The sequence below is a fragment of the Hemitrygon akajei genome, chromosome 4 (assembly GCF_048418815.1).
Source record: "Hemitrygon akajei chromosome 4, sHemAka1.3, whole genome shotgun sequence".
Classification (NCBI taxonomy): Eukaryota; Metazoa; Chordata; class Chondrichthyes; order Myliobatiformes; family Dasyatidae; genus Hemitrygon; species Hemitrygon akajei.
This window is the reverse complement of record NC_133127.1, coordinates 134775710-134791954: the sequence shown is the minus strand read 5'-3', so window position 1 is coordinate 134791954 and position 16245 is coordinate 134775710. Positions and strand designations below refer to the sequence as shown.

At 43.1% G+C, this 16245-nt stretch overlaps 1 protein-coding gene across 1 annotated transcript in view; it reads left to right on the top strand.

Annotated features, from left to right (window-relative positions):
* The window catches only part of naalad2 (N-acetylated alpha-linked acidic dipeptidase 2), a 112697-nt gene that overhangs the window by 55038 nt on the left and 41414 nt on the right, over positions 1-16245 (top strand). Inside the window, exons 8-12 of the mRNA XM_073043352.1 lie at positions 3395-3490; positions 4726-4811; positions 5127-5246; positions 6321-6403; positions 9726-9789. Coding sequence (XP_072899453.1) covers positions 3395-3490; positions 4726-4811; positions 5127-5246; positions 6321-6403; positions 9726-9789 — 449 coding nt within the window. The remainder of the gene's footprint in view (positions 1-3394; positions 3491-4725; positions 4812-5126; positions 5247-6320; positions 6404-9725; positions 9790-16245) is intronic.

Sequence of the window (16245 nt, the reverse complement as noted above, 5' to 3'; positions counted from 1 at the left end):
CAATCACTAATTCATTTGTCCACAGACAGGGCTGCTGCACAGAAGGTAATAGTGAAGTTCATCATCAACACCTCCCTTGTAAGAAGTGGCTTTAATAGATGTAAAATGGTCACTGTTTCCCAAACACAAGGAAATCTGCAGATGCTGGAAATTCAAGCAAGACACACAAAATGCTGGTGGAACGCAGCGGGCCAGGCAGCATCTATAGGAAGAAGCACAGTCGATGTTTCGGGCCGAGACAAGGGTCGAGACGAAACATCGACTGTGCTTCTTCCTATAGATGCTGCCTGGCCTGCTGCATTCCACCAGCATTTTGTGTGTGTTGCCACTGTTTCTCAAGCTGTTATTGTTAGCTTAAGTATTTTTGTTAGAGATGTGTGGTTAGTTGGAGTGGGGGTTGATGTGAAAGTATTATGCAGTGTGGGCAGAATGCCCGATATGCTTGATTCTGCAATTAGTTTATTGTAATGCTAACTATATATGTAATGCTTCATAATGCTAAAGTGAACAGGTCTGTGTTGACTTGAGCTTGGCCTGTGGATTTGAATTTTGTTTGCCTGCAGCATTCAATGACCTTGGTTCCTCAGTGAGTACTTTTTTGCAGTCCTTGACTCTGCAGTTGCTGGAGCTGAGAAACAACAACATGACTGCTGTGTTATTTTGATGCCAGGTTTCATCATGGGAGGACCAAGGAAACACTTAAGAGATGGATGTGAGATGTCATACTAAAAAATGAGAGTAGTGTCACGGTGATGACAGTCTTGCTGGATTCCACTTTGCATTGAAATTAGGCCAGTTGTCCTCTGGGTTAAGGTCAGGGCTTCATGTCATCTTGTAAAAGACAAAGTCGGAACTTATTTTTGAGGGCAGCCATACATGAGGATTCTCCCTAGTTCCTCTTGAAGGTATTTGTAAGATCGGAAAAAAGATTGATTGAAACCATTCTGGCAAATTTGTTGTATTTGAGTCTTCTGTCCATTTTGTCTCTTCATGAATTGAATTTTCACTGTGATTCAGGGAGCAGCTCTTTGGTCAGTCAGTCGAAGCAGATGGAAAGAACACTTGTAGTAACTTTTGCTGCAGTAGTCAGCAAGGAGCAATTGGATTTATTATTTATTATTTTTCATGCTCATGACGATGGTTGTGATTAGATAGATAGATAGATACTTTATTCATCCCCATGGGGAAATTCAACTTTTTTTCCAATGTCCCATACACTTGTTGTAGCAAAACTAATTACATACAATACTTAACTCAGTAAAAAATATGATATGCATCTAAATCACTATCTCAAAAAGCATTAATAATAGCTTTTAAAAAGTTCTTAAGTCCTGGCGGTTGAATTGTAAAGCCTAATGGCATTGGGGAGTATTGACCTCTTCATCCTGTCTGAGGAGCATTGCATCGATAGTAACCTGTCGCTGAAACTGCTTCTCTGTCTCTGGATGGTGCTATGTAGAGGATGTTCAGAGTTTTCCATAATTGACCGTAGCCTACTCAGCGCCCTTCGCTCAGCTACCGATGTTAAACTCTCCAGTACTTTGCCCACGACAGAGCCCGCCTTCCTTACCAGCTTATTGAGACGTGAGGCGTCCCTCTTCTTAATGCTTCCTCCCCAACACGCCACCACAAAGAAGAGGGCGCTCTCCACAACTGACCTATAGAACATGGATGGGATTTTTTTTTACTGAGTTAAGTATTGTATGTAATTAGTTTTGCTACAACAAGTGTATGGGACATTGGAAAAAAAGTTGAATTTCCCCATGGGGATGAATAAAGTATCTATCTATCTATCTATCTTCAGCATCTCACTACAGACATTGAATGACGCCAACCTTCTAAGGAAGTACAGTCGACTCTGTGCCTTCCTGCACAAGGCATCTGTGTTGGCAGTCCAGTCTAGCTTCTCGTCCAACTGTACTCCCAGATACTTGTAGGTCTTAACCTGCTCCACACATTCTCCATTAATGATCACTGGCTCCATATGAGGCCTAGATCTCCTAAAGTCCACCACCATCTCCTTGGTCTTGGTGATATTGAGACGCAGGTAGTTTGAGTTGCACCATATCACAAAGTCCTGTATCAGTTTCCTATACTCCTCCTCCTGTCCATTCCTGACACACCCCACTATGGCCGTGTCATCAGCGAACTTCTGCACATGGCAGGACTCCGAGTTATATTGGAAGTCTGATGTGTACAGGGTGAACAGGACCGGAGAGAGTACGGTTCCCTGCGGCGCTCCTGTGCTGCTGACCACCGTGTCAGACCTACAGTCTCCCAACCGCACATACTGAGGTCTATCTGTCAAGTAGTCCACTATCCAATCCACCATGTGAGAGTCTACTCCCATCTCCGTTAGTTTGTGCCTTAAGATCTTGGGCTGGATGGTGTTAAAGGCACTAGAGAAGTCCAGGAATGTAATCCTCACAGCACAACTGACCCCATCTAGGTGAGAGAGTGATTTGTGCAGCAAATACGTGATAGCATCCTCCACTCCCACCTTCTCCTTATATGCAAACTGAAGAGGATCCTGGACGTTCCTGGGCGTTACAGCATCTCTGATGACCTTTGGTGTGTCCTTTACCCAGAAGGGGAGAGGATACTGAGAATTTGTGTCAGAGTCAGCACACTCATTTCTGAACTTTAGTTTCAGAAGCCTTGATACTTTTAAAAGGATCTTTCAATCTCTTGTTGGCCTGAAATGGCAGCAAGACTACTCATAGATGAATGGAAACGACTGAGTTTTGGCTGAGCAGTTCTCAAGCATGTTCTTTCTTGCTGACTTTGCCGGCCTCTGTTTTCAATCAACTCTCTCCATTTCTGCAGGTCCTTAGGAGACTGCCCAGTACCACAGGGAAGATGTGTAAGTGTTAGAAGTGGCTCAGATAAGATTTACTGGAATTGATCTAGCAGTATTGGGTTCATTCACCTGGAGAGACTGGGCAAACTGGGATTGTGCTTCCTTGGAAGAGAAAATGCTGAGAAGGAATTTGGTAGGGTTTATATCTGTGGGAGGTTTAGAAAGAGCAAATAAAGACTGGCTGTTTTCGATAGTTAAATTATACCCCTGGATAAAGACAATGTAATTGGCAGAAGCAGCAGAGGCTTTGTTTGAATTAGAGTGCTTTTATGGAACGGACACTTGGGGTTTAGAATCTTTTGACTGATAGGGAATGGAATTGGATTCCATTGGAGACTTCGAGAGAAGTGGCTAAGTATTTGAAAGAGAAAATACTGTGTGGAACTTGTGGAATGGAAGGAGAGAGACTGTAAAATAGCTACTCATTTAACTGAATAATCCCTTGCTGAGTGGGCTTTGATTTATGCAATGGACTTGTTTTAAAACAATTATATAAGCTGCTATTTCAAATTCATCACTTGCTCTTCTTAACAGACACATGGCAGGATTTCAAGCCCCCCCTGAATGGAAAGGACAACTGAATGTTTCTTACAATATTGGACCTGGCTTCAAGGACAGTTACACCTCACAGTAGGTTGATGTATATGGTGGATAGAGGCGCAGACTGAAGCCTTCATGTGATCAGTAACATTTTATCTTGGCCTCTCCTAATTTTAGTATATTGTGAAAATGTTCGTATGTTACCTCTGCATTGAGGAGCTCAAATCCCAGGGTGGTGTATTTCTTAATATTAATAATTTTAAATGAGGAGTAAGCAAAAATACACCCTATGGGCAATTTGTATTTAAAGGAAGTAAAACTGATCTCATCAGCAGCCTCAGCACCAAATCCCAGGCCATAACTCCTCCCTTGCCTGCACAGCCCCTGGAGAGGAGGGTCTGGACCGCAATTTAAACCAGGACCACATGCACAGTGGCTGTTGTGACTAAGAACCTTGGTGGTAATTGAATTTTGATGGAGTGGGACACCACATAAACCACAGTTCAGCCACCATAATCAGGCCTCTCTTCCTCAGCCTGGTGGTCATTTAAGCCCTCATCTAACTCAGCATTTCAAGCCTTCCATCTCCTCCCTCCCTCTGAGCCATGCCACCCAGCAATCCTAATTTAACCCCAGCCTAATCACGCAACAATTTACAATTTGGGCAGGTAGGGCTCATCAGCCTTGGATAGCAGCCCACCGAGGAGAAGAAAGGTCCCTAAGGCAGTTTGATGTTGTTTACAACTTCACTCTGGCAACCTCTGGTGCTTGCCCTTCCCTTGGACGACATCAGTGATGTGGAGAGCGAGAATGCGCTGCATGGACAACAGCCAGTTCTTCAAATCTTCCCACCCAGACTTGCGCCAGAGGTTGCGCCAGACTTGTGTCCTCTGAGAGGACACGGTCCACCAGAGGCACAAACCCATGATTCCCTAGGATCAACAGCTGCCTATTACCTACTACTACCTAATCACGGAACAATTTGCAATGACCAATTAACCTACCAACCAATACGTCTTTTGACTGTGGGAGGAAACTGGAGCACTCAGAGGAAACCCATGCGATCATAGGGAGAACATACAAATTCCTTACAGACAGCAGACGGAATCAAACCCAGGTCACTGGTACTGTAAAGTGTTATGCTAACCACTACTGTGCTGCCCTTTTCTAGGACCAAGCCTTGCTCATCTATCATTCTATCCTTGCTAGCCAATATAAAGGCAGAACCTTTATCTGTGGTGAAGGGTATGATGTGGATTAATGAGGGTAATTAATCTGAGTATGTACTTTACCTTGAATGCTAAGAGACTTGTTTTCAATTTTAGTAAAGTCCAAATGCATGTCTACACGAGAAACGAGGTGAGAAGAATTTACAATGTCATTGGGAAAATTCAGGGAGCTGTGGAGCCAGGTGAGATTGTTAATGAATTTAATATCATTTGAATTTATTATATTGCTTATTTTTAAAATTGTAGTGATGGACATCTTTTATATTGCAAGATGTTGAATACATTGATGGGAAATGATTTGTAAATAACTTGCAACTAAGTGTACCGTGTTGGAGTTCTGAGTCTGGCCAGGATGAAGAGAACTCCGATCTGGGCACTGACTCAAAAGTTTCATTTTCCAATATAAAATTACATACAAATGGGTGTGAGAGTAGTTACTTGAAAATCAAAGTTTCTTGATGTAGGAGAATAAACTGTGCCTTAATTTGCTCTGACAGATCGGTATGTGATACTAGGAGGTCATCGTGATGCGTGGGTCTTTGGAGGTATAGATCCAACCACTGGAGCTGCTGTCATGCATGAAGCTGTGAGGAGTTTTGCAAAGCTTGTGAAAGAGGGTAAAGAATATCTCAAAACGTGTTGCAGTTTATTGTGATGATAAGCTTGCTGCTGCTAGTAGCTGGGTTTTTCATTCTCCTTTCCTGAAGGCACAGATCTTTCTTCGAATAGACTCGTTTGGTTTTCTAGTACATAATCTAAGTAGCTGTTCATGCGGGAGCCTAAATGATGATGGTCAGCAAGCTTTTATACCAGCTCTCTCCCCTCTTTCTTACACACTAAATAAAGGGTCTCAATCCTTTTTCCTCCACAGATGCTGCTGTGACCCATTTAGTTCCTCCAGTGCTTTGTACGTTATTCAACATAAAGGGCAGCATTGGTCAAATTGGATTGCAATAAAGGTTGCAGTTTAGCAATCAGGAATCTGATCTGGTTGCTTTCTCTTGGTCCAAGTGAACAATTGTGGCATCCCAATATCTGCTTAAGCAACATTACTGAATCCTGTACTTTATATGGAGTACATGTTCCTTCCAGCCTATTAATTTTAATTGAGAATAAGTCACAATTTTTGTTAACATAATCCTTGAGTGAGTTGTGGGGTAAGTTTATTGAACTCTTTATAATCTGGAAACTTGCTCAACTGAAGTGCACATTGGACAATAGGATTATTGAAGCTGCTGTCACAGAAGGAGTCCATTTCACCATTGGGTTTATGTCAATTAAAAAAAAAAGTAAGTCTAATCTAAGAAATAAAAATGGATAAGTTTACAACAGTCTAATATTACAGTTTTTTGTTTCCAAGAGATTCATGTTAACTTTACAAAATTTGACAGCTGTATTTCAACTGAAGAGGGGTAACGTCATTTCAAGGTCTAGCCTTGTTTAAAAAGATTTTCCCAATTTAGGATCTGCTCTAATGATTGGAATATCTGAACCAATGTGACTTGGATGACCATATCCAGTTCTCTAAATCAGTGTTGCAAAGTGAGCTCCAGAGGTCTCAAAATTTAAACAAGTTTTGCCTTGATTGTTTAGAAGAGTCCCATCCTTGTGGCATCTAGTAGCTGTAGAAAGGAGCTATGGGTGAAATCGTAACATTTCAAATGCTAACTCTGTTGCAATTATCCATTTAGGTTGGAGGCCCAGAAGAACCATAATATTTGCCAGCTGGGATGCTGAAGAATATGGTATGTTGGGATCCACAGAGTGGGTAGAGGTAAGTTGTTTAAAATTCAGGCACAAATACACATTTTGGGTATTTCAACCAGATCTTGTACTGTAGAGGCACCTTACTTTGATATTAATCTTCCCTTAGGGTACTTCATTCCAGCACAGCACAATTAGTTGCAAATGTGAAGTTATTTGGGGAATATTGAATAGGAGATAGCAAAAAACTTTAATCTTTAACTGCCGATACTTGCAATTGCTTTCATTTGGACATAGAAAATCGTGCTCTTCCATTTTGTACTTCCTGTTGATATAAAAAGAACACAAATTTGAATTTATGCCCATCCTGTATAAGATTTGAATGAAACAAAATAAATCCCTTAATTTCTTGATGAAAGGGCCCCCAACCTAAAACTTTTTCTGTTTCTTTCTTCACTGATGCTGCCTGATCGGTTAAGTACACTCAGTGGCCACTTTCAGTGCAACTGTAAACCTCGCTAATTTAAATATCTAATCAGCCAGTCTTGTGGCAGCAACACAACGTATAAATGCATGTAGATATACATGGTCAGGAGATTCAGTTGTTGTTCAGATCAAGCATCAGAATGGGAAAGAAAAGAGACTTTGAGCATCTGGCTGGGTTTTGACCCATCTGTATCCAGAGAGCCGTGCCTGTCAAGTGAGAGCATTGCCCTCACCTGGTCGGGAGTCACACCACCTGCCAGTCAACATTTCACCCCTCCCAACTAATCAATGCACACTTAACCATTGGCCACCTTAATTGAATTAACCCATCTAGCACCAAGCCGTTGGCCCCTTGGTGAATCACCTGAGCTGGACCCTCTAGCCCCCCTGACCTATAAAGGGTGCTACATGTGCTTAGCTCGCTCTCTTTTTGCCATCCTTGAGGTACCACCCTGCTTCAATCCAGGCTGAAGACTGCAGAACAGCGCTGGAGACACGTGGTAAGGTGTGCATTGAATAGGGTAGCGGAAGCGTTTATTGTTGTCCCTTTAGCAAAGAGCCGTGCCTGCCCATAGTCAAGGGATGGCAGGTATTGTAGTTACTTTTCCCTTGCTTCTATGTGTACCTGTACTCTGTCCCCACAACGTATTCCAGTGTATTGTACTGCCCACCCGACTTTTCCCACGCTCGTCTGTTCTAAGCGCGTTTGTGCGAATATTGTAGCTGCTTGTGTTGCTCCCAAGCTTTTTCTCCCCTTGTAAATAAACTCGTTATTTCTAACACTGTGTGTCCAGAGCTCTTGCCTTTGAGACCCAAAGAATCTTTCTCATTTCCATCACAATGCCATCCCTCTCTCTTCTCACTGCTGCCAGTGGGCAGGTGGTGCAGTAGTCCTGTGTTCCAAGCCATCAGGTTAGGGAGTGTTGTTGCTCTGCAGCCATTGGGGCTCCTGGACCAGCTTCACTCACCTCAGTGCTGAACTGACTCTGTGGTTGTGGACTCACTTTCAGGGACTTTGCGTATTATGTTCTGGGTATTATTTGTTTGCTTGATTTGTTCTTTTTTCACACATTGAATGTTGGTTGGTCTTCCGTTGGTCCCAGATGGGTTGGTTTGAGTATTTCAGAAACTGCAGACCTCCTGAGACTTTCATACACAACAAACTCTAGACTTTACAGAGGATGCTGCGAGAAACAGAGAGGTAATACAATACAGAGAGGTAATGTTGCAGCTATACAGGACCCTGGTCAGACCCCACTTGGAGTACTGTACTCAGTTCTGGTCACCTCACTACAGGAAGGATGTGGAAACCATAGAAAGGGTGCAGAGGAGATTTACAAGGATGTTGCCTGGATTAGGGAGCATGCCTTATGAAAACAGGTTGAGTGAACTTGGCCTTTTCTCCTTGGAGCGACAGAGGATGAGAGGTGACCTGATAGAGGTGTATAAGATGTTGAGAGGCATTGATCATGTGGATAGTCAGGGGTTTTTCCCAGGGCTGAAATGGCTGCCACAAGAGGGCATAGGTTTAAGGTGATTGGGAGTAGGTACAGAAGAGATGTCAGGGGTAAGTTTTTTACTCAGAAAGTGGTGAGTGTGTGGAATGAGCTGCCGGCAACAGTGGTGGAGGTGGATATGATAGGGTCTTTTAAGAGACTTTTGGATAGGTACATGGAGCTTAGAAAAATAGAGGGCTATGGGTAACCCTAGTAATTTGTAAGGTAGAGAGATGGTTGGCACAACTTTGTGGGCCGAAGGGCCTGTATTGTGCTGTAGGTTTTCTGTATTTCTAAACAAAAAAGGTCCAGTCAGTGACAGTTCTATAGGCAAAAATGTCTTGTTAATGAGAGAGGTTGGAGGAGAATGGTCAGACTGGTTAAAACTGATAGGAAGGCAATAGTAACTCAAGTAACCATGCATTACAACAGTGGTGTGCAGAAGAGCATCTCTGAATGCACAACACATTGAACCTTGAAGTGGATGGGCTACAGCAGCAGAAGACCACAAACATACACTCAGTGATCTTCTGCACTGAGTATATGTTTTAGGTACAGGAGGCCTCTGAATATAGTTGCAGTGTTTTCTGTTTTATGTCAAATTTCCCACATCTGTTGCTATTTTGCTTTTCAGAATATCTGTGTTAATATGCTAATACCCAAGTACCTAAAGATTAATCCTCATATTTTCAAAACCATAGTACTCATCCCTTGAAACTTGATTCCTTGAAGCTGTGAACAGCTGTCCCCATTTTGTGCAAATGAACACAGACATTTCAAGAAGATTAATGTTTTAGCGGAACTTCCCAGGTGGTAATATAAAATATCAATGTTCAAAAGTGGGAAGATTTTTAAAAAGTTTGTTTCATGTGGCAGTAATATATTATGTGGCTATATTCCCAGCACTGATAGGTTAATTAATTTCTAATATTTGAAATTTGGCTTAAATTTAAGCAACATCCCCACAGGAAAAAGCTGTAATGAACATTGAAATGTAATGAAGTCTATATTCTAGAATTTTCTCTGTTAACCTGTGGCAAGCACGTTCCAGTTAGAGAGAGAATGTATTAATTTGTTCTGCATAACAGTATTTGTTCCAAGAAGGAAAACTCTTTAGGCTCAAATGGGATCCACTCAGGGTAATGCAAAAAACTTTACTATAAATCATAATGTTTCCTTTAGATCAGAATTAATATCAACCATTACTGCTTGATCTGTTCTGAATGTATGCAAATTACGTAAACATGTATTGTTTCTTTTTGAAACCTCTTACCATCTGAAAGTGCTTTACAACTAATTTGGCATTTTTAAACTGTGGTTGACAATCATGTAAGCTAACTTTGAACTAGAGGTGATGTCCCTTTGTTAAAGTGGTGTAATCAATAATGCTTTGATATTTTTACATTAAAGGACAATGCCAAACTGCTTCAGGAACGAGCTGTGGCATATATCAATGCAGATTCAGCTATTGAAGGTAACTAAATTGAGTTGACGTAGACAAATAATCTGAGATCTTTCTCTCCCAAAAAAAACACTAAGAAGTGGAATGTGAGCCTGCACTAGGACTGATTGTCATTGTACAGCAGCATGATGGGATGGGATAGTGGCTAGTAAGTGACAGTTACAACCAGAAAGGGTGGGAATAATTAACATATGGAATGAGCTTGGGAAGGAGATAGGAAGAATGAACAAAGGGGAACGCATCTAGGTAGATGTATATGTGTAGAGAGTTTCATGAAATTGGAAACTTCAATATTAATACCACTGGGCTATAAGTTATCCAAGCAGAATACGAGATGTATTTGCAATGTAAGTGTGTTTGGCCTCTGCATATCAATGGAGGAGGCCGAGGATGTGCGTATGGAGTGGGAATGAGAGTTAAACTGACACACAACTGTAAACATATGCTGACCATTACAACCAGGGTGCAGGCGCTCATATAACAGTTACTGATGTAGATGAGATAACATCATGAAAATTAAATGCCATGGACCAGGTTGGAGGAAGTGCAGGTGAACCACCTCTTCACCTGGACGGAACACTTGGGCCCTTGGATGAGGGAGGTGAAGGAACAAATGTTGCATGGTACAGCACCAGGGAAGGATGAGAGAATCGGGGTGGGGTGGGGTGGATGGTCCAGGGTGTCCCTGAGAGCACTGTCTCTTGGCAAAGTAGAAAGAAGAGGAGAGGGGAGAAGTAACTGTGGACAGGATCAAACTGAAGCTGGCAAATATGCAGAGGCAAGTAGAGTGATGGGTGAACACCAAAGCTGTTCTTGGTGATGTTGGTATGAGCAGACAAATGGGGGAAATTGAAGAAATGTGTGAGGGCCCAGGGATGGCACAAGGAAAGCTAAATTTCTAGAAGGAAGAGGATATTTCAGCAGCTGTGGGGCAGGCTTGAGACCAGATGCAGTGGATGTTGAGAAAAATGGATGGCATCATTACAGGAGCAGGCTAGGATGAGATTTTAGTTGAGTTAACTGTGGGAGTCTGTAGGTTTATAAAGTATTAGTGGAAATAAACAGATCCAGAAAAGGAAGAAAAGTCCAGGTGAATACGAGAACAGGACTGAAGTGCAAGAACCTTAGTTTTATATATTCCAACCATCTGTTGCTGATTGGAACATGCTGAGATTGTTAAAGGCTAAGAACATGTGAGGTAGACTGGAGGGTAGTGAATGTTGTGCCTTTGTTAAAGAAGGGCAGCAAAGAAATATCTGGGAACTCTAGACCAATAAGACTAATGCTTGTGGTAAGTTAATTACTGGAGAGGATTCTGAGGGATAAAAAATATGTACATCTGGAAAGATGGGTTAAGTAGAGGTCATCAGTACATCTTTGTGCATGGGAGATCATGTCATACAAACCTGATTTTTTTTTTTGATGAGGTGATCAAGAAAGTACATAAGGGTAGGGTGGAAGACATGGCTTATATTGACTTCAGTAAGGTCTTTGATAAGATTTGTATGGTAGACTTCTCTGGAAGTTTATATTGCATGAAATCCAGGGATTAATGACTAATTGGCTTAATGATAGAAAAAAAGAGTGAATGTGGAAGATTGTCCCTCGACTGGAAGGCCATGATTGGTGGTATACCTCAGGGGTCAGTGCTGGGTTCCTTGTTGTTTGTCATCTATATCAATGACTTGGAGAAAAATGTACAGGGTATATTAAGTTTGCAGACATGATAAGTGGACAGTGAAGAAGGTGATCAAATTTCGCCAACTAAAGTGACGAGGGAAATTGAAGCATCAAGGTGTGTTCGGAAGGTGAGCACTAGCTGCCTGTCTTTTGATTGATCTGCTACAGAGAGGGAAAGTTCTGCCACAGGGCCCGGAGAGTGTTCCCCAGGTTTTTCTGCATTTTTGATGTGGACTTGGACTATAGACTTTTTTTTCAGTCTTATAGTTTTTTAGATTTTGTGTTTTTTGTCCAATCTTGGTTTCTTTTGTGTGGGGAAGGGGATTTGGGGGTCAATGTGCCTGGTCTGCTTTTGTTCAGTTTTTTGATCAGGAAGGGGTTTTTGGGGGTTGATGATCCTGCTACCTTTTCTTGGTTTCATGGCTACCTGAAGAAGAATAATTTCAAGTTGTATACTTTGATAATAAATGAACCTTTGAAATATTACAAGGGTATCTTGATATCTTGATTAGCTGAGTAGGTGCACTGAGCAATGGTAAATGGAGTTTAATTCAGATAAGTGTGAATCATTGCATTTTGGAAAATCAAATCCAAGTAAAACTTTGGCAGTAAATGGCAGGGTCCTGGGGAGTGTTATAGACCAGGGACCTTGGAGTACAAGAATATGGTTCACTGAAAGTAGAGTCACAGGTAGACACCATGATGGAGAAGACTCTTGGCATGCTGGCCTACATCAATCAGGGCATTGAGTATAAAAGCAGGGAGGTCATGATACAGTTGTAGAGGGCACTCGTGAGGCTGCACTTGAAGTATTACTGCTTTTGGTCACCTTGGTATAGGAAAGACATTCTTAAACTGGAAAGACTACAGAAAAAATTACAAGAATGTTGTCAGGACTTGATGTGCTGTGTTATAGGAAAAGGTTTTATTCCTTAGAGTGTAGGAGACTGAAATGTGATCTTTAGGAGGTGTATAAAGTCATGAGGGTCATGGATAGGGAGAGTGCACTCAAGTCATTCCCCCCCCCCCCCCCAGAGTTGGGGAATCAAGGATTAGAGGGCATAGGGTTAATGTTTAGAGGATAACGTTTTAGTAGGAGTTTGAATGGCAACTGTTTTTACACAAGGTATAAACACTTTTTATGTCTGTGGAATGAGCTGCTGGAGGAAGAGATCGCAGCTGGTACAATAACAAATTTTAAGAGATGTAGACAGGTATCGAATTGAATTGTCTTTATTACTTACATCCTTCATATACATGAGTAAACATCTTTACATTATGTCTCCATCTAAATGTGCAATGTGTAATTTATAATAAATAGTATGTACAACAGGTCAGTCAATATTACATACAAATACAATTGTATCAGCATGAATTAGTCAGTCCGATGGCCTGGTGGAAGAAGCTGCACCGGAGCCTGGCTTTTATGCTGCGATACCGTTTCCTGGATGGTAGCAGCTGGAACAATTTGTGGTTGGGGTGACTTGAGTCGCCAATGATCCTTTGGTTCTTTTTACACACCTGTCTTTGTAAATGTCCTGAATAGTGGGAATTTGACATCTACAGATGTGCTGGGCTGTCTGCACCACTCTCGGCAGAGTCCTGTGATTGAGGGAGGTACAGTTCCCATACCAGGCAGTGATGCAGCCAGTCAGGATGCTCTCAATTGTGCCCGTGTAGAAAGTTCTTGGGATTTGGAGACCCATACCAAACTTCAACCGTCTGAGTTGAAAGAGGCACTGTTGTGCCTTTTTCACCACACAGCTGGTATGTGCAGACCACGTGAGATCCTCGGTGATGTGTATGCCGAGGAACTTAAAGCTGTTCACTCTCTTAACCCCAGATCCATTGATGTCAATAAGGGTTAGCTTGTCTCCATTCCTCCTGTAGTCCTCAACCAGCTACTTTGTTTTTGTGACATTGAGGGAGAGGTGGTTTTCTTGACACCACTGTGTCAGGGTGATGATTTCTCTGTAGGCTACATCATTATTTTTTGAGATTAGGCCAATCAGTGTAGTGTTGTCCGCAAATTTAATTAGCAGATTGGAGCTGTGGGTGGCGACACAGTCATGGGTATACAGAGAGTAAAGGAGGGGGATTAGGACACAGCCCTGAGGGGCACCTGTGTTGAGGGTCAGAGGGATAATGGTGAGGGAGCCCACTCTAAACACTTGCCGGCGATCTGACAGGAAGTCCAGTATCCAGCTACGAAAGGCAGGGTGAAGGCCAAGGTCTCTGAGCTTCTTGTTGAGTCTGGAGAGAATTATGGTGTTGAATGCTGAACTGTAGTCCAAGAACAGCATTCTCACATAAGCATCCTTCTTCTCCAGATGTGTAAGGACGGTGTGTAGAGCTATGGCTATTGCATCATCTGTCAATCAGTTCAAGTCAAGTCAAGTCAACTTTTATTGTCATTTTGACCATAACAGCTGGTACAGTGCATAGTAGAAATGAGACGATGTTTTTCAGGACCATGGTGTTACATGACACAGTACAAAAAACTAGACTGAACTATGTAATAAAAAAAACAGAGAAAGCTACACTAGACTACAGATCTACACTGAACTGCATAAAGTGCACAAAAACAGTGCAGGCATTACAATAAGTAATAACAAGGACAGTAGGGCAAGGTGTCAGTCCAGGCTTCAGGTATTGAGGAGTCTGATAGCTTGGGGGAAGAAGCTGTTACATAGTCTGGTCATGAGAGCCCGAATGCTTCGGAGCCTTTTCCCAGACGGCAGGAGGGAGAAGAGATTGTATGAGGGGTGCATGGGGTCCTTCATAATGCTGTTTCCTCTGCGGATGTAGTGTGTAGTGTAAATGTCTGTGATGGTGGGAAGAGAGACCCCGATGATCTTCTCAGCTGACCTCCCTATCCGCTGCAGGGTCTTGCGATCCGAGATGGTGCAATTTCCAAACCAGGCAGTGATGCAGCTGCTCAGGATGCTCTCAATACAACCCCTGTAGAATGTGATGAGGATGGGGGGTGGGAGATGGACTTTCCTCAGCCTTCGCAAAAAGTAGAGACGCTGCTGGGCTTTCTTTGCCATGGAGCTGGTGTTGAGGGACCAGGTGAGATTCTCCGCCAGGTGAACACCAAGAAATTTGATGCTCTTAATGGTCTCTACCAAGGAGCCGTCGATGTTCAGTGGGGAGTGGTCGCTCTGTGCCCTCTGGAAGTCAACAACCATCTCTTTTGTTCACATTAAGAGACAGGTTGTTGGCTCTGCACCAGTCCGTTAGCTGCTGCACCTCCTCTCTGTAAGCTGACTCATCGTTCTTGCTGATGAGACCCACCACGGTCGTGTCATCGGTGAACTTGATGATGTGGTTTGAGCTGTGTGTTGCAGCACAGTCGTGGGTCAGCAGAGTGAACAGCAGTGGACTGAGCACGCAACCCTGGGGAGCCCCCGTGCTCAGTGTGATGGTGTTGGAGATGCTGCTCCTGTTCCGGACTGACTGAGGTCTCCCAGTCAGGAAGTCTAGGATCCAGTTGCAGAGGGAGGTGTTCAGGCCCAGTAGGCTCAGCTTTCCAATCAGTTTCTGAGGGATGATTGTGTTGAATGCTGAACTGAAGTCTATGAACAGCATCCGAACGTATGTGTCTTTTTTGTCCAGGTGGGTTAGGGCCGGGTGGAGGGTGGTGGCAATGGCGTCATCTGTTGAGCGGTTGGGACGATACGCAAACTGCAGGGGGTCCAGTGAGGGTCCAGTTGTGTCGGTAGGCAAATTGTAGGGGGTCCAGTGTGGTGGTAGCATGCTGCGGATGTAATCCTTAACCAGCCTCTCAAAGCATTTGCTTATTATTGAGGTGAGTGTGATAGGACACCAGTCATTCAGATATGTTACCTTGGTCATCTTAGGTACAGGAAGTATGGTGGATGTTTTGAAGCAAGAGGGCACTCTACACTGGGAGAGGGAGAGATTAAAATGTCTGTAAATACACCTGTCGGTTGTGTTGCGCACACTCTGAGATGCCAACTGGTCCCGCAGCCTTGCAACTGTCTGCTCGTTGGAAATGCCTGGATACCTCAGCCTCAGAGGTGACCAAGCTGCAGGTCACATCCACGGCTCTCCTTGAGCCTAGTGTTGGCAACATCGAATCGAGCATAAAAAAATTTGGATCATCTGGGAGAGTGGCAGGGATGTTGGAACTCCACTGCAATTGTGTGTAGACTTTACCATAATCTGTGTGCGTTGTTGGTGGAGAGTTGAGTCTGAATCTTGTCCCTGTATTGTTGTTGTTTTGCTGCCTTCATGACTTTGTGCAGATCGTAGCTGCATTTCTCGAATTCCTGTTAGTCACCGGCAATGTAGCTCTGTGTTGCTCACACGGAACTGTTGATCTCGAGCATATATGTCAAACTCAAGGCCCGGTGGAATTATCTTTGGCCGGCAAGATAATATCTAATTACTATTAAAGCTGGCCCCAGTAATTGAAGTGCCTATGGCGTATGACATGGCTAATGCTGAGTTTATTCAGGTACCAGGTTTTCAGGGTTTTTAGTGTTTATTCGGCAGTCTTGCTCAGCAGTCTTCTTCATAAGAAATGGAATTTGTAAAGAGACACATGAGAGCAGGCTGAAAAAACGGAGGCAACGAAAGCTGCGTTCGCACGCGTCCGACTGATCCGGCCCACATGAAGCTGCATTTTGCTCAATCCGGCCCGTGACCTAAAATGAGTTTGACACCCCTGATTCTAGAGTTTCTGGTTTGGATAGACCCTGACTGATTTTCCGGGGGACAACATCCAATATGCACTTCAGGATGAAACTTGTGACCCCATCC